This window comes from Canis lupus, chromosome 6 (assembly GCF_011100685.1).
Source record: "Canis lupus familiaris isolate Mischka breed German Shepherd chromosome 6, alternate assembly UU_Cfam_GSD_1.0, whole genome shotgun sequence".
Taxonomy (NCBI): Eukaryota; Metazoa; Chordata; class Mammalia; order Carnivora; family Canidae; genus Canis; species Canis lupus.
This window is the reverse complement of record NC_049227.1, coordinates 11,204,708-11,230,579: the sequence shown is the minus strand read 5'-3', so window position 1 is coordinate 11,230,579 and position 25,872 is coordinate 11,204,708. Positions and strand designations below refer to the sequence as shown.

General features: G+C 42.6%; 1 protein-coding gene across 1 annotated transcript in view; it reads left to right on the top strand.

The window, feature by feature from the left end:
* Window positions 1-25,872, top strand: part of LMTK2 (lemur tyrosine kinase 2) — an 84,059-nt gene that overhangs the window by 53,689 nt on the left and 4,498 nt on the right. Inside the window, exons 8-13 of the mRNA XM_038539464.1 lie at window positions 11,117-11,201; window positions 12,437-12,558; window positions 16,889-17,038; window positions 18,694-21,676; window positions 24,949-25,081; window positions 25,346-25,588. Coding sequence (XP_038395392.1) covers window positions 11,117-11,201; window positions 12,437-12,558; window positions 16,889-17,038; window positions 18,694-21,676; window positions 24,949-25,081; window positions 25,346-25,588 — 3,716 coding nt within the window. The remainder of the gene's footprint in view (window positions 1-11,116; window positions 11,202-12,436; window positions 12,559-16,888; window positions 17,039-18,693; window positions 21,677-24,948; window positions 25,082-25,345; window positions 25,589-25,872) is intronic.

The window sequence follows — 25,872 nt, the reverse complement described above, 5'->3', positions numbered from 1 at the left end:
AGAAACCTTTCCGGTCCGACTTGAAGAGCTGCACCTCTTTAGAGCACATTGTGTTTTGCTCAGACCATTGATGTAATTTTCGTCATTAAAACAACAAAGGGCTTTGAATCCTTTCTGAGAGCATTCTCTGAACCCAAAAGTAGATTTCTGCTTATTCTCCTCCCTTCTGAGCTCTGATTTATGTTTAAAATATGTTTGAAATTATTTCTCAGATCTCCAGGGAAACCAGCTTCTCGTTAGTTGACTTTAATTAAATTATTTAACTCTTAACAGTCCAAAGGCCCAAAAAGCAACACCTGTGAGTGTTGACTTTAAAGGCTATGATGTATTCCATTTTTTATTTTTAAATTTATTTTTGAAGTATTCTATTTTTTAAAAGGTAGGCTGCACAGGAATATATTTATAGTGTGACGCCATTTTTTAAAGTAAGAAAACACCTGCCTGTATTTGTAGTGGTGTGTGTGTCTGTACATGTGCGTGCGTTCGTGTGCTCGAGCTCGTGTGAGAACAGACGTGGAAAAGTTACCCTATCAAATTCTCAACGTTATTTCAGGGTAGGGAAGAAAGAAAATTATTAACATTTTCCCATATATCTAGATCATCTTTGTCGTGCAGAGTGAGCAAGTCATTCTGATAAAGGGCTTTATAAAAGACCTCAGAGATTACGGGTTTCTTCAAGCGCAAGACAAAATCCCTTACACGAAACTTCAAAATATAAATATCTATTTGTTTTATAATGGAGAAGTCTTGTATTTCATTTTTTAATGTCTTATAACAGGCTAACACCCAGCAAATTTGTACTGTTACTCTTTTGTGAGACATGGCAGATTATTCACTGAAAGGTGGTTTAGGAATTTTTAGATCTTGGAGGCTGGGACGTTTAGAGAGAATGTCATGTCAGATGTAGCAACGTGAAGGTCTCGGACACAGCTAGAAATTGCATTTAAAGCTCAAGCATATTCCTACTACTGCATTTTAAAAGTTGGCAAAGATGTCAGAGTATATGTTCTTTTCCTGTGAGTTTCTATAGGTTAAAGTTCTACTTGATTTAGAATTTTGTGAATTTTAGGACAATAAAAATGATAAATTAAGTCACATGGTTTGGATATTATCCAGGCACAAAATCTCAAGGTAAAGGATATTCTTTAAACTATTGGCAACTATCCCTCCCTCCCTTTATCCCTCTCCCCTTAAGTAGCCATATTTTACGTAAAATTCCCACTTGGGGCAAAATTTGTGCTTTAAGTTTTGTGCTTTTTCTTGACTGTACAGAATATTTTTAAGTTGAAATTCAGAATATTTGTTGGCTGACTTGAAGTCAGGCTTTCTATGTTGATTGAAGATAGAATAGCCCACACGTCCAACTAGAAGCTGTTGGCTGTGTTTGGAAACTGATCTAGTAAAGCACCCCCAATTAAATTTTATTTTTGCTTATTTAAGAGGAGATGTATGCCTAGTCTTAGCCTGCATCTCTGAAGTTTACATGTGACATCCGTGAAGGCTGTGTAAACAGGAGAAGCTGCCAGTGTACTGTATTCCCCACTATTCTCCCATTCTGGCTGAGAGCCTGGGACTTCCTGTCCCCTGTCAGCCTTCCTTGGCTCCAGTGAGATGCCACAGGTCACTGAGATGAGCTAAGTGCACAGAGGTTCCAGTGGGCAGTATGGGCCTCGTGGTGGCTCAAGTAGCTGTAGGCCTGTGTGGCTATGGCCTTGAGGAGTACTCTGGTGACCCCTGTTCATGAAAGAGCCTCTTTAGGATTTTCCTGCTTTTAAAATTAAAGTAACTTTCTGCTGAGAAATACAGGTTCTCCGGCTCTCAGAGTGTGGCTCTCCAGTATTACAGGAACATGATAAATAAACACTAGTGTTAGGTGCCGTTTTACATGATTTTTTTCTTAAATTGTACTGTGTGTGTTCACATTGGTAGGGATTAGAAAGTCGGGTTACTAATTGGCTTGTGTCATACCTCTAGCAGGTGTCTTTCAGTTGGTGCATTAGGGCATTTCATTAATTTGCGTGCATGTAAAATCTTCAGATTATGTCTTTTGAAACTCCTTCTAACATTTTTTAATTTTATTTTATTTTTATTTTTATTTTTTTTACATTTTTTAATTTTAAAGATTAGTCTTTAAGGAAAACAATTTTTAAATGGCAATAAATATGCTTGCTTTAATGCTTTAGATTATTGTATTTTTTAAGATGTAATTGGCTTTATTAAATGATTCATGAATTGGACAGCAGCACCCTGTCTGCCAAGTCAAGGGGAGCTCTCCCTGATTGATCATTTTATATCAAAGTTACAGGTAGCATTTGGCACATGGTGGTGTTAAATGAAAAGAAGATGCTGTTCCATCATCTTGCTCTCATGAAAATCCAAGGATTTTCCTTACACGGGCTGTGGAATTTGGCTTAAACTGAAAGTCTCCAGGCATTTGACCACGTACGTGAATTGAAAGAGTGAGAGTCTCAAACATGGGGCTTCACCTGCTCCAGCCTCATGCTCTTCACTTGGAAGATCTTGGTGATAGGGCAGAGCTGGAATTCAAAACCAGAGCTGTAGTCTCTGGGGCTCACACTCTTAGCCAGTAAGCTACCCTAAACAGTCACCCTTTGTTACTAATGACATGATTCTGTATATTGAGAAAAAGCAAGATGCTAGTTTCTTTAAAAAACAAAATTAATAAGAGAATTTATTGTAGCTTGCTTATAGATATACTAAAGTATACCTGGAAATGAGGGCAAAAAATTCCATTCCATTTTGACCAGTGCCACAAAATGTATTTATTTTAATGTTTTATAAATTATTTGGGAAAAAATAATGTGAGAAAGATATGGGACTATGTGAAGAAAGCTGTGCAGTTTTACTGAAGGACATAAAATATGTGAACAAATGGAAAGATAAACTCTATTTTATTGTGGGAAGACAACACAAAAATGTCAGTTAATTTAGAATTAGTACGTAAACTTCATAAACAATCCCAGTAAGAATCCTCACAGCATTTGTGGCAGGGAGGATGAATAAAATTATCTTTAGCTTCACGTGGAAAAAATAAATGTCTAAAAGAGCCAGTACAGTATGAAAAAGAAGGGAATTGTTGGAGCAGAAAGGGAAGCTTGCTTTACGAGGTATCAGAATTCCCAGCAAGCCACTGTAGAGATCAGTATGGTGTTTTTTGTTTTGGGTTTTTTTTTTTTTTTTAGGATTTTATTTATTTATTTTGAGAGAGAGAGAGAGAGCAAGCATGAGCAGGGGGAGAGGGAGAGGAAGCAGACTCCCCACTGAGCAGGGACACACACAACTCCCCCCCCCCCCCCCCCCCCCCAGTGTGGAACTGGATCCCAGGATCTTGGGATCGTAACCTGAGCTGAAGGCAGACACTTAACTGATTGAGCCACCCCAATGCCCAAGATCATTGTGGTTTTGATGGAGAAACAGACTGGAGAGTAGACAGTATATAGAGCAAGTTAATGTATGGCAAAACTGATACTCATATCAGCGGGGAAGAGATGGCTTCCCTATTAATTGCAGGCAGTTAGTTACTCATCTGGGAAAATATTGGACGTCTACAGCACCCTGTATATAAAAACTAAAATATAAGAAATAAATGTGATAACTGGCAAAATTCCAGAAGGCTCTATGTGTTACCCAGGGCTGAGTGAGGCCTCCTAACTAAAAAGGCCTTCCTTTCCTGAGGTAGGAAACTCAGGAGTTGTAAAGTAAAGGGTAGCTATTACATGAAAGGTTGATTATTCTATAAATATTAAATATTTTGCATAGCAACAGACACCACAACAAAGTTGGCAGACAACAGACTTGGGAAGGTGTAGCTGCCAACATGAGCAGCTGAAGGGCAACTGCTCCTGACACACAATGGGTACCTGTGAATTGGTGAGAGGACGATGAGCCTCTAGACAGACGGGCAGAGACAGGCCAGCAGACAGGAAGGTGATCCCAGTCATTAGCCAGAGACATGCAGGTTAAAGTCATGGAACCTCAGAGCCAAGGGAACTGCCATGCCTGTTGCTAGTAGCAATGTGGGGAAGTTTCTGTCCTGAATCCCATATTACTCATTACCGATTTCTGAAGAGCAATTGGGGCAATAGCTGTATAATTAAAAATACACATCCCCGTTGATAGACTTACTTCCATGGGACAGAGAGACACCGGAATTTAAGGATGTGGATTGGAATAATCTGTCCCAGCGTTGTTTGAGGCAGTGGCAAAAAAAAAATAAATAAATAAACAGGACAAAGTCAATGTTTATAGGGGGTGGGACAGGGACAGGAACCAATTTCACGCCATTCATACTGTGGTGTAGTGGTGTACTTCATGGCTATTGTAGAGAAAGAGAGCTGCTATATTAGTTGACTCAAGGATTTCCACATTGTGATGTTGTTTGTTAAGAAAGAAAGATGTAGGGGGTGGGCATGATGGCACATAAAGCAAATGCTCCTTATTCCTTTATCTGTATTTTCTTGTGTGTATGCTATGTATATAGAAAAACACAGAAAGATTATATCTACCAGTTTGTTAATACATGTTACCTGGAATGGGTGTTGCTGCGGGAGGAAGATACTTTTAAAGAAGTGTGTTTTGTTTTGTTTTTTTTTAAATTAAAAAAAAAAAAAATGAATGACCACACTTGAGGAAATCTCAGAAAAAAAAAAACTAGTATTCTTATAACCCAGTTAATGCAAAAAGCGACTGAGAGGATTAGAGAGCACAGAGCTCTCGGCTTGGGCTCTATGTGCTGTGTCCTCAGGAAGGAAAGCATGCTGTAGGCTGAGTGTATGAAGCAGAGGGAAAACGAAAGTGATGTCTTCGTGTGGAGGGCCACTTTGCCTTGGGACCCTAGACCTCAACTTCAAATTATCAGTGGTAAGTAAGGTATTAAATATCCCATTTTTCTAGATGACTCTAGGCCTCATGGGAAAATTCATGTTCTGGGATCATGGCATAATACCAGCTGTGTTCTAAAGCCTGCTGGTTTGTCACTGGTTAAAATGTGCACACCTGAGCCATGCTGGCCTTCCCTGACCCTGATCTGGTGCAGCCTTCTAGGCCAGGCTTGGATTCTGGGGGTTGAAGGTACTCCTGGCCACTCCACTGCAGGCCCGTTGTGTCTTCACTTCCCTCCCAAGTGATTCCAGTATATGCCCAGTGTGAGAACTATCACTTTGAAGAGTGTGCAGTTGCATCCTGGAAAGTATTTAATTGGCAGCTCAGCTCCATCCTGGTATGGACACCTTTAGGACAGGCCTAGAGGATCCCTTGCCTTGTATCACAGTAACTGTCTTCTAAGGACTTTGAGGGCTGTCACCAGGATGTTAAGGGAGGTCTCCCCACTCTAACCAGTCTTCCCAGTTCTGTGGAGTATCTTGTCAGCTCCTTATTGTCTCCCAGGGTACGTATGTACCCAGCTCAGGAGTCGGCCGCAGACAAGACTCAGAGGGACCCTCACGTAGATTTCTGGGGTGCTTGCTTGGTCTCTGAGCTTGCTCTCTCTTCTTCTACCCTGCCCTACAATCAGCCTCTCTGGCAGCCTCTGTTTCCACCAGCCAGGGAGGCTGTTGCTCTCTGGGCTCTGTATCTTTGTGCTGTGGTTTGGAAAGTGACCCTAAACAGAAAGGTAGAGCATATGTGAAGCTCACCTCTGGTATTTTGTTTTCCTTCAGGATCAGAACCCTGGGGTCTTCACTGTCCAGTACCTGAAGACTGCTTCCTTGTGCATTTTGTCCAGTCTTGTGATCATGTATACAGTGAGGAGATAAGCCATAACTGGGAGGTTGAAACCCATAGAAACCTGACTGTCTAGCTCAATGTCAGCTCTGGCCCAGCCCTGGAGAAAACTGAGAACCAAAGGCTTTGTCCCCATTTTATTACCAGCCCTCGAAACCCAGGCCAGGGGTGGTGGCCCACATTCTAGCCACAGACCTTCTCTGCGTCCACCCAGAATTTCACAGCCTGAGTGTTCTCTGTACATCCGAAGCCTAACAGGTGCCTGACATGCAGGAGGTGCTTAGTAAATGTAGTCTCGTTCAACTAGCAAGGACTGGCCTAATAAATCAGGGTGAAAGTTGTCAAAACTGTCCTTTGTACCCTATCAGAGTCCTCTCATTTTCACCTTGAGCTTGTATCTCTTTGAGCTGCATCCCATCTTTGAGTGGTAAATGGCAATTCCTCAAAACCCATAGTGATTTTTTTTAACTTTTATGACTGCCAACAGCAGAGCGGTCTGGTGAACAATGCAAAAAGTAGGAGTTCAAGTTTATTAATTCACCTCTTGTCAGCTTTACCAAGATAAGCCCTGTTACTTAATCCTTCTGAACCTGTTTCTTCTATGAATTGGAGATAGTTTTTATCCTGAAGTGCTGTTGTCGAGAGGACTTAGATAACGTTTACCACGCCTTAGGAGAATATTTAGCAGTGTCAGTTCTTTTGCTTCCCACCTGTGCCTCTCTTAAATCTTTTTTTTTTTTTTTAAGATTTTATTTATTTATTCACGATAGACACAGAGAGAGAGAGAGAGAGAGAGAGAGAGACAGGCAGAGGGAGAAGCAGGCTCCATGCAGGGAGCCTGATGCGGGACCCAATCCCAGGATGCTGGGATCACTCCCTGAGCCAAAGGCAGATGCTCAACTGCTGAGCCACCCAGGTATCCCTCCACCTATGCCTCTCTCTATCAGGAACTCTGCTTGCTCGGGAAAGCCTGTGTAACGTGAATAGAAGTGTGGGCGATTTTGGGAATGGCTCCAGCCTCACCAAGCCATTTCTGGTCAAGCATTCCTGCTGGAGCTGGGTTAACTCTAGGTCTGGCGTGAGCTGAGAACAAGTAGTAATGCTTCCTTGTGAGTCAGGCTGGGGAGCTCTTGAGATCTGTGGATCCTCACTTCTAGCATCTGTCTGCCCTGCTTCCACGGCTGAGGCCCCTGTGGTCATTGACTGTGCAGACGCAGGTGATGGCCTTGCTGTAGCTGAGGGGACTGAGCCAGAGGCTGTCAGGCTGGATCATTTGGCAGCCTCCCTGATGGACCTGTTTTTCAACCTGAAGGAAGAATATACTGGGTATGTTTGTGTTTCCTGACCAAAAGCAGCCATTGACGTCAATAATTACCTGTGTTGTTAAGTGACACCTTTGTGTTTTTCTCTTCTCTAGCTTTGTGTGTGTGTGTGTGTGTGTGTGTTTTAAAGATTTTATTTATTTATTCATAGAGACACAGAGAGAGAGAGAGCGAGGCAGAGACACAGGCAGAGGGAGAAGCAGGCTTCATGCAGGGAGCCCGACGTGGGACTTGATCTTGGGTCTCCAGGATCACGCGCTGGGCTGAAGATGGCGCTAAACCGCTGTGCCACCGGGGCTGCCCTAGCTTTGTGTATTATTGGGCTTCAGAGAATATTTGTTTTCACCAATTTTGAATCAAATTATATTATCTTGGAACTAGATAGTGCTTTAAAATTTTGAGAACATTTCATCTCTTGCTTTATATTATCCTCACAGAACCTTGTGAGTAAGCCCTTACAGCACATCCCTGTTTGTGAGTAAACTGAAGCTCTGATGTGTTCAATGATTTGCCCAAAGTCACACGGCTTCTTTTTTTTTTTAAATACATACAAAGTTTATTAAAAATAGATTGCAAATGAAGTGTACAGTAGAAACGGTCAAGTACAGCAGTCATGACAGCCCCAGAGTGACGCAGTTATGAAGAGCACGTGTTCACATTTGACCCGACGGCCCCAGGGTGGCCCCGCCCACCTGCTTACAGGCCTTGCGACCACACACAGACACCCCGTATATCAATATTTACATATATTTGCAGGTACTTACGTGTATTTGCTGTTTTTCTATATAACACAAAAGTAATTCATCTGCATCTTTTTCATGAAAGAAAGTGTGGGTTCAGTCCCCGTAAGGCGGCCAGTGTTCTCGAGTGATCTGGGAGGGGCCTGCTTTTCCTGGGACCTCCGGAGCAAGCACGCACATCCTTCATAAACATTTAGAACCACTTTACTCTCTTCAACAAGGGGAATGGTGAGAGCACCCTTCCAAATAAGAACCCTGATAGACGTAAAAATATTTATACTCGCTCAACAATTTATCATACAGCTCTTATTAAAGTGATTTCTATGGCTAAAAAGCCTCACCCTCTTCTATTTGAAAGTGTGCATATTTTTCTAACATATATATTTGTAAGAGAACAATCTGGTACAGAAGAATCATTAAGATCCCACAGCAGGGCTTTGTCAAATAGAAAATTTGCTCATAATCACAAAGTAATTTAGCACTTTCACAGCACACAGTATAAAACGAAGTGAGATCCATCTCCCCAGCATCAGCCATGCGTTCACAGCTGAAGAAACAACAGTGATCACCAATGACTCAAAATGAAAATTAAAGAACTCTATTCGGTGTAAAAAAATAGCTTGAATGGCCATACAGGCCCCTGACATTGTAAGTCACAGATGCCACGTGTCACCAAACCTTCCTTCCCAGACAGCACATGGAGGTGAATCTTTCTTCCTCGAATTTAAAATCTCTGAGCAACAGTCGTGCTCAAGAGTCACACAGCTTCTGAGCAGTGGAGCCGAGACTAGTTCTAAGATGGCCTTTGTCACTTCCCACCCTGTGTTGTGTGTGGCGCTGGCACACATGCAGTGGATTTAAGGGGGCAGGTTTAGAAGAAGCTCCTCCAGTCCCACCCTCGTTTTTGTCCTCATTACTTCTGTTTTCAAGTGGTGAGAAGCGTTCCTCTTTCCCCTGCCCTGAGAACATCAGTTGGATTGTGTTAGAGTTTTAGGATTAAGCCTTTTACAGTGAAAGTCAAAGGCCTTTTGCTTATGTGACTTTTCACCTTTTCCGTAACCTTCACATTTGATGTGTCTAAAGAACCGCACTGAACATGTGTAAGAGCGAAGAGGAGGGAGGGAAAGAGCAGGGCAGTCTAGGAGTTGCTCAAGGCTTAGCTGCTTGGATGACCCAAGGGGAAGGCGCCAAGTGCTCAGGCTGCTTCCTGCCTGCAGGTGATAAACACACAGGGCCCTGTTGGAATACTGGCACCCAGCTTTTAATTCTGGTCTTAGGAGAGAGATGTGGGCAAGGTTAAGAAGGATCTGTTTCTAGAGACTCTGGAAATGCCCATCAGTGTTGCTTGGGGACAGAGCCATGTTGGCAGAACTCGCGGCACCATCCTATTTGAGCTGTTGGACCAGTGGACCATGCCACTGGGCTGAGAGCATTTCCCTTTTTCTGCCCTCAGAGAGTATACTGCTTCTTCCTCCCTCTTGCCTCCCTTCAGTCCAAAAGAGACACCAGTTAAAAAAAAAAAGAGACACCAGTTTTCTTCTTAAAATTTGAAGTTTCTCTGTTGCTCCCAGAGACCACAGGAGGCCTGAGGGCTTCTGAGGAGAGCACCACAAAAATTACCACTAGTGAACCCAGTGTAAATACGATTGAACAGAACCAACTGGATGTCTAGATCTAGAACACCAGCATGTGTTCCTTGGGTACCAACCATATGCCCAGACCAGCGCTTGCCAATTGCTGATGCATCGGCGCTTGATAACTACTGGTGGGGACGGCGTCTTGCTAGCTTTACAGCCCTGGCAAAGTTACTTTGATCCTCTACCTGCTTCCTCCTCTGTAAATGGGAAAGATAAGAGAGTATCCACTTCCAAGGTTCGTCATGCAGATTAAATGAGTTAATATGTGTATAGAGCTAGAGAACTGCCCAGTGTAAAGGAAGTGCTTTGCAAATCTTAGCCATGAACATATGATTGAATCAGTGTCATTAGGTGCCAGCCAGGCTGTCACTGAGTTACATCAGTGATAGCTGCTGTCGTCATTAGCCTCATCATCATCCTCTTTCAGGCATGTAAGCTTCAGAAACTAAAATCTTTGAAAATAAGTATTTAATCATTAATTTGAGCTGTTGTCTTCTACAGTCCTATAAAGACAGACATTTTGAGTTTTGGACTATGGAGAGTTTTTGATAACTTTATGATCTGAAACTATAAATCGGGTACCTTAAAGTACCCGATTTTTTACTTAAATTTTTACTTAAATTTACTTAAACTTTTAAGTACTTAAAATTGTACTTAAGTACAATTTTACTTAAACTTGATTTAAATAAACTTAAATCAAGAAGATTGAAAGATTGAAAGATAAAAAGGGGCTTATACGAAATCCAAAGTGTTTACTCTGTTGTCTATATGGAAAGGTCCTTCAGAAAAAGTAGTTTTTACTTTTCAACATGTGTTTTTGAGAATTAATCTGTTCTTAAATAAACTATGTAAATTGTTTTCAGTAAGTCCTGAAAATGTGCTCCTTACCTCCCTGTAGAGAAGTGGGGTTTGCAAGAAAGCCAAGTAATATGGAAAGTGCCTCCTCAAAATGCTCCCATATCTTTGAAAAAGAAGTTAAAAAAACAACATTTTAAATATAATTAGTTTTGGGTATTTGAAGTTGTAATTTTATTTCTCTTTATAATAAATAGACTACCACTAGATTGTTACGCAAGTACTATAGGTTATTGTAAAACATTATTTAGATAGTTCAGCCTATAGTATTTAAAAATTCTTGGTCACTCTTCAAACACTAGGAAATGGGCCATAAATCTGGTATCAGTGCAGCACAAGGTATAAATGTGGTCTGTATTTAACCTTAGCAGTTGTTTTTTTTTAAAAAAGATTTATTAGAGAGAGTGTGTGCGCGCATGAGGAGTGAGCACAGGGGGCGGACAGAGGGAGAGAATCTAGAAGCAGAGACTCCCTGCTGAGTGTTATGGAGCCAGAGGACCCTGAGATCATGACGTGAGCTGAAATCACGAGTTAGACACTCAACCGACTGAGCCATCCAGATGCCCTGCTGTGTAGCAGTTATTTGTTAAAAAAAAAAAAAAAAATCTGATCATTTCCATGGACTTAAATAATGAAAAATATTATATTTAATCCTTTTTCCATTAAAAAAAGAATTTTAAGACATTACTGAGCAGAGAGCTGAACATGCCACTCTGCTTCATAGAGAAAGCCTTGTTCACAGCAGTTTGGGGTGACATCGTCCTGCTTGTTTGTGGGTTCCCCTTCACACTTGTGTTCACTTCGCTCTTTCTGTATTCAGTGACTTAGCCCTGCGGAACTGTTTTCTTACCTCAGACCTGAATGTGAAAGTGGGAGACTACGGAATAGGATTCAGCAGGTACAAGGTAAGCCAAGGCTTAAAGATTCTTTCCTACAGCTGATTTAATTTCATAGTCATGAGGTGGTCCTATCACAAAATGCCACTCTAGTTGTGGAAGAGGGGGCAAGAATCTTGGTTATTGTGGCCTTTCTGGAAAGTGGTTTGTTCTAGTCATTTTAACAGAAGTGTTGGCTTCTGACGTGTGGTTTGTCTGCATAGTGGCTCTGTGCTGAGGTTTTGTGACAGCTTTCCAAAGGCTTTGTTTAAAAGTAAGACTTTTTACACAGAATAATTGATATAGTCTGATGGTATATAATACATTTTAGTATGAACACATGGGCAGTAATCATGACCCACCTGTATAATAAAATAGATGAAATCGGCATTTCTCCAGTAAAATTCTGGGTCAGATTTAGTAAGCATGGAATTTACATTCTTTAAACTCTGCCATAAACTTATCCCCAAACAAGATAAGAAGTAGATGAGGTTTTCATTTATTTTTATGTCACCCAACTGAATGAGATAGCATGATTTAGAGCAGAGAAGGTGATTGTCCTGGCTCTATGCCATCAGCAATAACATGAGGATCATATCTGTTCTGTCTTACTGGTTCTTGTGAGGACCACAGGGGTCATGTTTTCATAGTACTTTGTAACTAAAACATGCAAATATAAGTTGGTTATGTGTCTACATAGTAGCTCTCGTGTCTTGAGCCCTTGATGTGTACCAAGCACAAGGAAATAGTTGCTGACAGTATCTCATTTAATCCTTACCATAAAAGGGTATTGTATCATCCTTATTATACAGATAAAGAAAAAGGCTTAACACATCTGTTGCTTGCCCAGAGTAGCTAGCTAGCTGGTAAGTAATGGAGCATGGACTTACAGCCCAGTCTGTGCTCTTACTCATTAACCTTAGGCACTGCCATGCTACTCGGGGCATAATGCCCAGCATATTTTAAAAGATGTTTTGCTCAGTCAGAAACCATGTTCTGTGCATTAGACGTGGCGTACCTTCCGTTTCCTGGAAGGCTGACTGAGTAAGCGTTCATGGCTCAGAGAGCAGCTTGCGAAGCCCAGGAGGCTTCAGAGAAAACCTCACCCACCTTCTGCCCAGAAAATCTCTCTTCGTTCCCACTACTTTTTCTGATTCATCTTTTAGGTTCAGTATGTGTTTCTGAGAATGACCTGGTGTTCAATCATTAAGTTCATTAACAAGCGTAATAGAATTTAAAATCCTGTATGCTTTCTGACAAAACAGGAGGATTATATTGAAACAGATGATAAAAAAATTTTCCCTCTGCGATGGACCGCTCCAGAATTAGTAACCAGCTTTCAAGACAGACTACTAACTGCAGATCAAACTAAGTATAGTAACATCTGGTATGTATAGATTTACCATTTTGTTAGCCTCTCTTGTGTAGCAAAGTCCTAACTTCCTTCCCCTTGAGTACTTGAGGAAAAATAATTAAGATGTAGGAACACAGGAATGCCTGATGGTATGAAAAAGTTTATTGACTTCATATCAATTATCACAATTGCGATGGTAATAATTAACTTTTCTCTTACCCATTCAACAGTAATAAGGTCCATAAAAGCAGGAACTCGGCTTTTTTTCTGTGGCTACTGTAGGGCCTACAGTATAAGAGACATTTTAAATATTTATTGAAGTGAATGAAAAAAACAAGAAGAGGTTTGGACCAATATGTAATACTGTGATTTATAGGAGATCAGTTTAATGAAAGTTGGAAAAAATGTGTTTATGTCTTTGACTAACGATTTCTGTTACAGCTTTCTTAATTTATATATAAATTTTTTTGTGCTATTATTCTGCTTTTTCTATTTTCCTTTTCTCTTGTCTTCTTTTGGACTACTTTTTTTAAACTGCTTTTTCCTGTTAGTTTGGAAGCTGTATATGATACTCCTGTACTTTTATTAAAGGTTGCCCTAGAAGTTATAACATGTATATTCCACTTATTTTAGTCTCATTTTAGTTCATATTTTGATCCTCTGTCTGATCAATACAAGGATCTCAGGATACTTTAACATGCTTAACTTGGTTTAACCATATACCACACACGTGCATGCGTGCACACACACATGCACTTGCACACACACGTATACACAATTATATCTTATTGTTGGGTATTTTTTTCTTTTACCTTCACAAGACATCGTTATTATTTTTTAGCATTTTTTGTTCAGGTTTATCCACATAATTAAATCACTTTGCTCCTCATTCTTTTTTTTTTTTTTTTTTTTAATCTCAGACATTTCCATCTGTGATCATCCTTCTTTGTCTGAAGTATGTCCTTCAGAATTTCCTAGAGTGAGGGCCTGCTGGTAACAGACTCTCAGTTTTTTGTAGATCTAAACATACCTTTATTTTATCTTCATTTTTGAAGTCTATTTTTACTTGGGGACAGTTACTTTCTCTCAGCATATTGAAGAGATCATTCTACTGTCTTCTGGCTTCCATTGTTGCTATTGAGAAGTCAGCTGTAAGTCTACCTAAGCTCTTTGAAGGTAATGTGATCTTTTCTCTCTGGCTGCTTTTAAATTCTTCTCTTTGTCTTTCATTTTTTGTAGTTTCACTATGACGTGTATGGGTGTGGATTTCTTATGTTTTTCTGCTCGGGATTTATTTGGCTTCCCAGACCTTAGGTTGGTGGTGTTCTCAGCCCTTACCCTCTTCAGATACTGCCTCTGCTCCCTTTCTCTCTTTTAGAAAGTCTGTTTAGATGTGTGCTATCCTTTCCTGCTCTGCCTTCTGTCTCTTAAGCTCTCCTTTATATATTCTGTCTCTTTGACTCTCTGTGCCACACTCTAGATAATTTTGAGACCTGTGTTCCAGCCACTAATTCTTTCTCTTTTTAAAAATTCTCTCTTCAGCTGTGTCTATTCTTCTGTTAAATCTCTCTATTAAGTTTTATATAGTCCAGCTATTGATTTTTCAGTTTTAGGAATTCTATTTGGTGTTTTAAAACATGCCCCAGCATTTTTAAAACGATTGGATTATGATCTGCGTCAGATGATTCCTGTATCTGAGGTCTTGGTGGAGTTGATCTTGCTGATTCTTGATGGTGCCTTGTTTCCTTGGGGTGAGGATCTTGGAAACCTAGAGTTGGGGAGCATTCCTCCAGAGAGGATCCACATTTACCTGCTTGTGTCGGATACTGGGGAGTATCCTGCTGTGTAAGGGAGCTCTACTACTACAGGGCTTCATGTATTCAGCTCAAGGTTTTTGACCACCCAGGTCATGTGAATTCAGTCCGCAAATACAGTCAATGGCCAGCTCTGTGGTTACAGCTTGTTAGGGGCCAGTGTGCCCCCGACACACACACACACACACTCAAACATGCATACACATGTACACTAACTCACAGCTCCTCAGTGCCGAGTCAGTTTGCCTTTCAGACTCCTGGAGGGATGCAGGGGGCAGGCTTAATCTCGCTGTGAGGAAGTCTCTCTGTGATTCCCCTTAGCTTGGGCAGACCCAGGGCTTTGGCCTATTTACCTCCGCTACCACCTGCATTGCCTTGTAAACAGAAACTGCAAAAGCCCAACTTCTGTGCTTTAGCAAAGGCACCAGCTCAGAGGTAGTTTTAGTGTTCTCCTTACATCTTCAAGTTCTAGAGATTTTCCTGGCAAGTCCCTGCTTTCCTGTCTTTGATGCCTTTAAAAAGATACTTTTTATGCTTCATCCATATTTTCACTGTTCCTAGCAGGGTGTTGAGCCAGAAAGCTTAGCCTGTGTTCCCAGAGACAGAGTTTAGCTTGTGTTCCCACCCCTTGTTGCTGACACTTTGAGAAGTATCTGGAGGTAGGGCTGGCAGTAGGGCCAACTGCAGCCCAAGGCAAGAGCCACCTACCCTGTACCAGGGGTAAATGAGAGGGGCATAGTTTGGTGGAAGAGAAGGTAACTCCAGGAGGGAGAGGCTGGTGGGACTCCAGGACCCAGGAGCCAGTACAAGGGGAAGAATTGAATAGCCAGGGATCAGAGGCAGTAATTGGTGGCAGGACACCACATGGAGTAGAGAGCTACAGGGCAGGGACAGATTTTGAGGAGGAGATGTATCTCATCCTTCTCTGTGGCCTGAGGAATGGGAAGGGTGTGTACAGAGATGCTAGAATTGGGGAAGTGGGGAGTTGAGAAAGCCTGTGCTTCGTGTTCTCTGAAGAACAGAGTGGGCTGGGGCTGGACAGGGTTTTAGTCTGGGAATAGGCCTTTTTGGGGAGGGAAAGGAATTAAAACAGGGCTTTGGAGATACTGAGGCAGGTTGTTAGTTAAATGCCCAAGGTCACACCAAGCATGGCAGCAATAACACTCATTGTGCCATTCATTATGTGGTCTTTAGTGTTCCATGTGATTTTCTTATTTTCCTCAGTTAAATTGTAAACTCCCTTTTTAAGGCTTCAATAATGTCTTAAACTTCTTTTGTATCCAGGATGGCCCTCTGCCTCTGACAAATCTGCGCCAGGGAGAAGATGTCTTTTCTTTCTTGAATGGAGTTGTGAAATTTGGGTCTGTTTATTTCCTCTGATAGAGGTGGTCTCTCAACTTAGATACTGAATATGCTGATTTTTTTCACTGATTTATGAAGTTTAGAGAAATGAACTCTAAGTTATGTTGCACTAATACAATGTCAAATAACAGACTGGTTTATTCAGTACAGCTTATTCAAACAAGAATTCTGGAGTTACCGAGCCAAGTCATGTAAACCATCAATACCCAAACCTGGCTGGATGCCAGAATCACTAGGGAACTTTTAAAGTACAGTTTCTTGGCCACACCTGATCTACCAACTGCAAGTCCTTGGGAGCAGGTCGTATGTAGCTCTGTATTCCCAGATGACACAGGTGGACAGTCAGGTTTAGGAGCCAGAGCAGTGACTAGGAGATGCTAGTACACAACGGAAGGCTGGTACCTGGGACTGAGCCACGGAGACCGTTTCCATGACGACAGAGCACTCACAGAGAGAGAGACAAACACACATGGGGAGTTGGCACTGGGAAGGGGCACTCCTGCCCAACTGTGGTAACAGCCGTGTCCCTAGAGACATTGAGAGGCTCAGTGGATGGCCTCTTCTGGCACACAAGTAGGTGGCAGAATGATGGCAAGAAATCTCTCTATCATAGTGACAAATGGCGCTATGGAATCATTGCAACAAAAAATGTGTGGACCCACCAAAGAAGAGATTATTTAATTATCTAAAAGTTTGCTTTAGATATTTTCTGGTGTTTACTACCATTAGGTGAATGGGATTTTTTTGTCCACCTCAGGCTGTTTATCTTGTATCTCCCCACTTCGTTGAACTCTGAAATAATTCTAATGATCTTTCAAATAATTTCTTGAGTTTCAAAGTTGACAGTTACATTAGCTCCTCTCTATGATAATTATATTAGCTGCTCTCTATAATTATGCCTGTTATCTGTTCAATTTTTTTTCTTTTTGCATTGGCCAAACTTCTAGAGTACTCAGTCATAAATAGGAGGCATACTTGTCCTTGTTTTATAGACAATGCCTCTTTTTAAAAATCATGTTAAAGAGCTGTCTTTAATAACCTTTTCAGTATACACCTTGTTCTTAAAGCCCCTAATGAGTGTACAAATAGAAGTGTTGGTGCTAAAAAATTTGACATCTAAAGAAAGGAAGAAAATAAACAAACAAACAAATAAATAGAGGAAGAAATAACTTCTCTTTTTTCCACAGGTCCTTGGGTGTGACACTTTGGGAGCTTTTTGATAATGCTGCTCAGCCTTATTCCAACCTTTCCAACTTAGATGTTCTCAATCAGGTGATTCGAGAGAGAGACACAAAACTCCCTAAGCCCCAGCTGGAGCAGCCTTATTCCGACAGATGGTGGGTAACCCAATTTTATATTTTATTGTCTTCAAAAGATAAGGAAATCTTTCTGTGGGTGTCAGTTATATATTCCCTGTTTTTAAACAGTAAATGTTACAAAAAGCAGTCATTTGTATATTATTCACAAAGGATTTTAGATGAACATCAATTTTTAAAATTTAACATTTAAAAAAAATGTATAGGACAGGTAGGAAGTTATGAATTATATGCAGTAAGAAAAAAGTGTGAAGTCTGAACTAATTAGGGAAGTCAGTATGAAGGGAGTTTTCTATTGTGGAATTGTTTTAAAATGAAACTGTTTTTGTAAGTGATACCTAATATGTAAGAAAAGAGACAACATAGAAATGATAATATTTAAATAGGCAGGAGAAGCTAATTTGCATAATATACGTGACATTTGCAAAATATATTTATTTCTTATGAGTCTTTGGACTAATTCTTTATTGCCAATTAGAATCAGGTTCACCTCTTTCTAAGCCTCTAAACCACTGTGTGCCCAGCATGCACTGCCTCTGAAGCATGGCAATCCCCTGCACTTAGGCTTGGCTCAGCTCCCCTTTCAGCGAGAACCCTTTCATCCAGATTAATGGAACCTAATGTCCTCTAAATGTACTCTATACACTTAATACTTTGAAGTATTAAATCTTTGTCTTCCCTGCTGTTCACGGCACCAGCTTAAGATGTTGGCTGTGGGGCACCTGGGTGGCTCATTTGTTTAAGTGTCTGTTCAGGTCATGATCCCAGGTCCTGGGGTCTTCCTGCATTAGGCTCTGCTCAGCAGGGAGTTGTCTTCTCCCTCTCCCTCTGCTCATTCTCTCTCTCTCCTCTCTCGTGCTCACTCTCTCAAATAAATAAAATCGTTTTTTTAAAAACAAGGTGTGGCTGTTTTCAGTCAACTCCTGGAAGACCTAGCTCCTGGTTGCTGCCTCTGTGGACTTTGTTTTCTACTGCTTCTCTCCACTTTGGGCCTCTTCTCTGATCTAAGGAAACCATGTGCTACATAAGATCACAGTGTTACTTTTTATTGGGGGAAATAGTGAGAGATTAGTTACAACAGCATTTGTCTCTGAGAATTCTTACAAAATGAAGTAAATCTGAAAATGTAAGACAAGTGTGTTCTTTACTACACAGAACATGTGTGGTAATTTTTTAAAGAGGAGATCATGTTAAAACTATTTCTAAATTCTGGGGCTAAGTCACTGGATAAACACCAGAACAAATGACAGACACTGATTCTGTGAAATGTCCTGGAACACAAAACACTAGTAGGCCACATTTTTATATTTCTTCATTTCCTCTTTCACCATGAACTGAGCTCCTTCATGTGGTTGACAGTGATTATAGCATGGAAACTTTTGAGGTGTTGAGTTGGCTTAGGAGTCCTTGTGAAGTCCTTATTTTATTTTTTAATCATTTATTTATTTTTTAAATTTTTATTTATTTATTTATTCATGAAAGACACATAGGCAGAGGAAGAAGCAGGCTTCCTGCAGGGAGCCTGATAAGGCACTCAGTCCCAGGATCCCAGGACCCTGGGATCACATCCCGAGACAAAGGCAGATGCTCAACCACTGAGCTACGCAGGTGCCGCCCTTTCTTATTTTAAAGCAGTTTTTCATCAGTCCATTAATTACCTCTCCATTGTCACTTAGGTATGAAGTTTTACAGTTCTGCTGGCTGTCACCAGACAAGAGACCAGCAGCTGAGGACGTGCATAGATTGCTCACTTACCTACGGATGCAAAGCCAAAGGGATTCAGAAGTTGACTTTGAACAACAGTGGAATGCTCTTAAACCAAATACAAATAGCAGAGACACTTCAAGTAATGCTGCATTCCCAATTCTCGACCATTTTGCCAGAGATCGGCTTGGTCGAGAGATGGAGGAAGTCCTCACTGTAACTGAGACCAGCCAGGGCCTGAGCTTTGAGTATGTGTGGGAGGCAGCTAAGCATGACCACTTTGACGAGCATGGTCGGGGCCCCGCAGATGAAGCCTTGTCCTACACAAGCATCTTCTTTCCAGTTGAGGTTTTTGAGAGTTCACTTTCAGATCCTGGACCAGGGAAACAAGACGACAGTGGCCAGGATGTCCCCCGTGGGGCCCCCGGAGTGGTTCCTGTTTTTGATGCCCACAACCTTTCTGTTGGAAGCGACTATTACATCCAGTTGGAAGAAAAAAGTGGTAGCAACTTGGAGCTTGATTACCCGCCGGCACTGCTCACAACTGAGATGGATAACCCAGAGAAGATAAGTGATGAGACGTCCCAGTTTCTGACACTCAGGAATCTTGAATTTGAAGAGTCGAGTACAGATGAAGATTTCTTCCAAAGCAGTACAGACCCCAAAGATTCCAGCATACCTGAGGACATACATGTTACCAGGGGTCCTGAGAGCCCTTTCAACAGTATATTTAATGATCTGGACAAATCAGAGGATCTACCCAGTCACCAAAAAATATTTGATTTAATGGAACTAAACGGAGTTCAAACGGACTTGAAGCCGACCGCTTTAAGTTCAAGTCTGGATGCCTCCAGAGAGTCAGTAACAGCGTGCCACTTTGAGAAAGAAAAGCCCCGTAAGCTTTTTGACTGCGAGCCTCTTTGCTTATCAGAAAACCTTTTGCACCAAGATAATTTTGATCCACTGACTGTTCAAGAATTGTCAGAAAACTTTTTATTTCTTCAAGAGAAAAACTTACTAAAAGACTCATTGTCTAGCAAAGAACATGTAAATGATCTTCAAACAGAACTTAAAAATGCTGGTTTCACTGAAACAATATTAGAAACTCCACGTAGAAATTCTTTAGATCTTGAAGTTAAGTTTGCTGAAAATAAACCAGGCTTTTCTTTGTTGCAGGAAAACCTAAGCACAAAGGGTGAAGACACAGGTGGTGTGTTCAAGGACAACACTTTAAACACCTCACCACAGTCTTCCCCGGAAGTGCAGGTACCTCCTACCTCTCTTGAAACAGAAGGAACACCTCATCATGTACCTCCAGATCCGCTCCTGAAGCAGGGAGAACCCACGTACCCAGATGTCAGTATCCATGAAGACTGTCTCTGCCAGGAAATCAAACCAGACTCTGTCACCATCACAGTTGTAATTCCCTCCACTGATGCCAAAACATGTGGCATTGGCAACATGTCTCACGACCTGACCCACCAAAGTCAGGAGGCCTTGAGACTGACCAAAAGTGACTCAGTTCTTGTTAATGACGTTTTTGCCAATAAGGTGAGTATAGGAAGTAGTCTTCCAGAATTGAGACAAAACTTACAAAACCAGACGCTTTCAGAAGACCATCATAGTAATAGCCTGCTGGAGAAAAACGTGGAAGCTGTGGAGACTTTGAGTCAGCTGCATTGTAAAGATGCCACAAAAGAGGGGGGCTTGGTGTCTGCCCTCTCGTCGGACTCGACCAGTCAAGACAGCCTTTTAGAAGACAGCTTGTCAACACCCATTCCAACTTCAGAACAGTCTGTGGAGACCCCAGACTCTCTGGATTCAGTGGATGTCCATGAAGCCTTACTGGGTTCTTTAAGCTCTCACACGCCTCAGAAACTCTTGCCCCCTGATAAGCCTGCAGACAGTGGCTACGAGACAGAGAACTTAGAGTCCCCTGAGTGGACTCTGCACCCTGCTCCCGACGGCACCTCCGCCTCAGAGGCTGCCACAGTGGGCAATGACAGTCATGGTAGTTTGCCTCCCAAACCGGTCATCGTCATCTCAGATGCAGCTGATGGCCACAGAGGTACAGAAGTGACCTCGCAGACTTTTGCACCTGGCTCTCAGAGCTCATACCGAGACTCTGCTTACTTCTCAGATAATGACTCTGAGCCCGATAAGAAGTCTGAGGGGGTCCCAGGACCCCCAGCCTCACCCTTGGTATTGGTGACGGATCCTCCCCTGCCTGAGCCAGTCATTCCAGAGCACAGTCATGGCATCAAGGACAGTTGCCTGGAAACCAACCATTGCCAGCCAGACCAAAGTTGTCTCCCTGCCTCACAAGATCCCAGTCACCTGAAGTCTAGAGAAACCTTGGACGCAGCACCAACTGATGTTTCCAAGCAGACACCTGCTTCTGAAGACAAGGCTGGCAGTCCCTTGAGTATGTTGAACTCTGAGCTGAGCAGTGGCGATGACTTTGAGGCTCAAGAGGAGTGCCCCTGCACACTCACCTCCACTGGAACCAACACCAACGAGCTCCTCGCCTTCACAAATTCCACCCTCTGCTCTGGCAGCCCATCAGACCTGACGGTGGAGAAGTCCTTGTGTGGCCATGCCGAGGGCCCCAAGTTGAAGGAGCCAGATATTGAAGGGAAATACCTGGGGAAACTTGGTGTGTCAGGGATGCTTGACCTCTCTGAGGATGGCATTGACGCAGACGAGGAAGATGAGAACAGTGACGACTCCGACGAGGACCTGCGGGCGTTCAACCTGCACAGCCTCAGCTCCGAGTCAGAGGATGAGACTGAGCACCCTGTGCCTGTGATTCTCAGCAATGAGGATGGGCGGCACTTACGGAGCCTGTTGAAACCCTCAGCCACTGTTGCCATTGAGCAGCTCCCAGATGACTGGAAAAAAGAAAAGAAGGCAGTGACATTCTTTGACGATGTCACAGTCTATCTGTTTGACCAGGTACCTGTTAATTCTAAACTGCCATATTAGGAAATTCCAAGGTGTGTTAGGAAATAGAGGGTGCTTTGTTTTCCTGATTGCCGTTTCGAGGCCACCAACTAGTTTATGATTCCTCATAAATAAGAATTTGGGGTTGGTTATAGTTCCAAGAATATGCAGAAATGCATTTTGGACAGGGAACTCCTGTTAAGGGAAGGAGACGTGGATGCCCCTTCTAGGTCTCCTGGCAGAGTCCTACTGAAATTAGTTCCCTTTTACAGACCAGATTTCTATAATCCAGCAGTAGGCAGCAATAGCCAGCACACAGGTGCCAACGAATAGTCCATGGCTCACAGGCAGCCCCAGGGGTGCTGGCTATCTCCGTCTCTGTGGGTTGGGACCAGGCAGTGGTGGAGTCTGCAGCCTTCCCACCCTCCTGTGCCTGTTGAGAACTGCTCCGTGAGCTCCGACTTCAGCCTCTTTACAATCTAGGGCTGGAGATTTTCTTATATCTGTTAAGTGACTTGTAGGCTAAGTCTGTTAACAGTCAGAGCACATGTTTGGTATGGTTTCAGTTCCTCTGAACTTACAGGGGTTTGTTTCTGAGGCAGGCCATGGTCTGTCTTGGTGAATGTTCTGTGTGTACCTGAAAAAACGTGCCAGTCGGTTAGGTCTGGATGGTTGGTAGTGTCCAGCTCTTCTACACGGCTGCTGATTTTTTTGTGTGCTGCGAGTTCTTCCCGTGGCGAGAAAGAGAAGTGAAGTCTCCAACTGCAGTTGTGGATTTGAACTCTCCATTTCTGTTTGTTTGTGCTTCCTCTGTTATATGGCTCTATTGTTAGCTGTATGCACATTTAAGATCCCTAGATCTTCTTGAAAAGATTGAACTGACCTGTTTATCGTTATGTAATGTCCTTCTGTATTCCTTTGTCTGACATTTAGCCTCTCCAGCTTTCTCTTGATTGGTATTTGCATGAGATATCTTTCTTCGCCTTTGTACTTTCAATCGTATATCTTTATGTTCAACATCAGTTTCTTGTGAATAGCAAAGAGATTTTTAAATCTATTCTCAAAAAAATTATCTTTTAATTGATGGTTTTAGGCCCTTTACATTCAGTAAAATTAGTCTTGTTTGAATTTTGGCATTTTGTTCACTGTTTCTATTCCTCTGGTTCTTGTTTCCTCCTTCCTGTCTTCTTTGTGGTAATTTAAGCATTTTTTAGTGTTACCTTTTAATTTATTGCATTTTTATTGTGTATCTTCTGTGAGTGTAGTTTCTATAGTGGTTTTGGGGATTATACTACACTTTTTACAGTCTACTTAGAGTCAGCACTCCACCATTTCAGGTGGAATGCAGAAACCTTATTACCATTATCTGGTGTATTCCGCTCACAGACGCCAAAGCCCCATCAGATGGTGCTCTGCATTTTACTCCCAGTTATCAAATATATTTTAAGAAACTCGAGAGGAGACAAATAAGGTTCTATTTACCCAGACAGTCCCTACCGTTTCTCTCATTTCATTTTTGATGTTCCAGGATTCTTTTGGTATCATTTCCCTTCTGTTTGAAGAAGGTTTTTCTTTTTTTAAATCAAACCTACTGACAACGGATTATCTTAGTTCCCCTCATTCCTTAAGGATATTTTCTCTGAATATAGAATTCTGAGTTGACAGTTCTCTTGGTATTATGTCTAATTGCTGTCAAGATATTTTTCTTTGCGAAATTTCTTTCTCTTCTTAGCAGTTTGATTATGGGCATGGATTTCCTTGAGTTTACCCCGTTTCAAATTTGCTGAACATCTTGAAACTGTAGTTTTATATCTTTCACCAAATTCAAGAACTTTTCAGCCATTATTTTCCCAAATGCTTTCTTTTGCTGTGCTCCAGTGTCAGATTGCTGTGTATGACCCATTGGCACGCTCTTCAGTTTTCATTGTTGTTCAGATTGGATCATTTCTATTAATCTCCTTCAAACTCTCTGTCATCTCCATTCTGATATTGAGTCTATCCATGGGGTTTTTAGGTTTCAGCTACTGTATTTTTCTCTTTTAAAATTTGCATTTTGCTGTCATTTTTATCTTCTTTTGCCGAGACTTTTGTCTATTTACGTTCATGTCAAGAACATTTGCCCTTGCTTGTAGGAACATTTTCATAATAACCCTTTTCAGAGAACCCCAGCATGTGTGTCACTTTGACACTGGCATTTCTTGATTTTCTTCTTCCCTGGGAATTGAAGTTTTCCTGATTCTTTGTATGTAGACTGATTTTAGACTGTATCCATTGTGTGTTCCGTGACTCTGTGTCTTGTTTAGAGTCTAAGGAGAATGCTGATAGTTTTGTTCTAGCAGGCATTGGCCCATTGGGATTTAGGTCACAAGTTCCCGGTCTTTCTGTGGGTGAGGTCCCCCCTTGTTGTACTGTTTGAATCTGGGCTCTGTACGTGCCCCCTGCTGGCCAGGATGGATCTTGGCAGTGGCCGCCCGGCAATTCAGTTCTTAGAGCTTTGCTGTGCTGTTGAGAGTCAGCTCTACCATGCTCAGGTCAGAGGTAAGGCAGGAGCTCATGAACTTGATGGGGTCACTTTCCTGAGCTCCTCCCTCACCATGGGATCCCTGGTACTTTCCCATGTCTTGGCCTGCCCTCCCCCCCCTTTCCAGCTAAACAGCTGGTGCAGTGGCTGGACAGAAAGGAAGACAAGCAGCAGGCTTCTTCTCACTGTCTTGGGATTTCCACTCCTCCAGGGGGAGAGGGAGGTCACTTCCCTCAGCATATAGGTGTCTGTCATCCTGGGACTGCTGGAGGCTAGGGAGCAAGAGAATGGAGGGGGAAAGTCTGGAGTTCTATCCCACCCCCCACCAGTTCCCGAGTGTCAGAAGACCCCGTGCCTGCTTCAGAACCAGAACCAAAGGGCTTCTGGAGCTCTCTCTGTCCATCCCAGTGCCCACTTTGGATGTCAGGCTGTGCTGGGTCCAGGCCAGGAGCTGTTGAGGCAGGGGCCATGGGAAGACAGCAGATCCACTGCTGCCCTGGTGTACCTTGAGTTCTGGCATGCTTCCCTAGCCTGCCTGCTACTATTTACTTTTCGGAGGCCTCCAGCAGCTGCTGCATGCATTCTGCCTGGGCTTCAGAGTTGCTTCGGTGGGAGAGGCAGGTCTGTCTGTGTGTTCCTACTGTGGCTTTCCCAGGCCCCGAGCCCCTCCATTAGTCAGACATGGTGCCATCCTGCCACACCTACAGCAGGGGGCTCCCAGGAGTGGGCCTTTGCTGACGAGAATTTCTCTCTGGCTTTTCAGGAGACCCCAACCAAAGAGCTGGGGCACTGCGGAGGGGATGCACACAGCCCCGAGCTGAACAGCCCAGCACCATCCTCAGGCTCTCCTTATCTGAGCAGGTGCATAAATTCGGAAAGCTCAACAGATGAAGAAGGTACTTCTCCTCATTGATGGGTTTGAAAAGAAACTAAAAACAGTGCATTGTGAATAAGGTGCATTTTTCTGGAGGTTAACATCATGGATTGCTTTAAATGACTGTCTTACGACCCCTGGAAGCAGCTCTGCCATTTTTCGGACCCAAGTTGATTTTGGTTGGTCAGCAGCACATGCCTGTGTGCTTGCCCACCCCCTACCCCCCGCTTCCTGTTCTTTATAATGAAGTCATAAAAGGAGAACTGGTTTTTATTTTTACTTTCAGGTGGAGGCTTTGAATGGGATGATGACTTTTCCCCGGACCCTTTCATGTCAAAGACAACAAGTAACCTTCTTAGTTCCAAGCCTTCTCTTCAGACATCCAAGTACTTTTCACCACCTCCGCCACCCCGGAGCGCGGAACAGAGCTGGCCTCACACCCCGCCGTATTCCAGATTCTCCATCTCTCCTGCCAACATCGCCAGCTTTTCCCTCACTCATCTTACGGACTCAGACATTGAGCAAGGAGGTGAGAGGAGGGCTGTGTGTTGAATGCTTGTTCATTTGGTACCTTCTTAGTGTTTGCAGAGTAGATTGTACAGAAATTCTTTAGAATGCTCTCACAGTCTTAAGAGTGTGCTCTCAGGGCCATATCCACGTGTAGGACTCTGTCACTCCACAAGCTGAGTGCTACTTGAGGTGTCCCCGCGTGACCCTGTTGGGTTAGGTGACCTGGTGGCAGCATGGTTCCAGGTCCCTGCACTTGCTCCAGGATGTCTGCCACCTTCTTTTCTCCTTTTTTTCCCTTTTGCC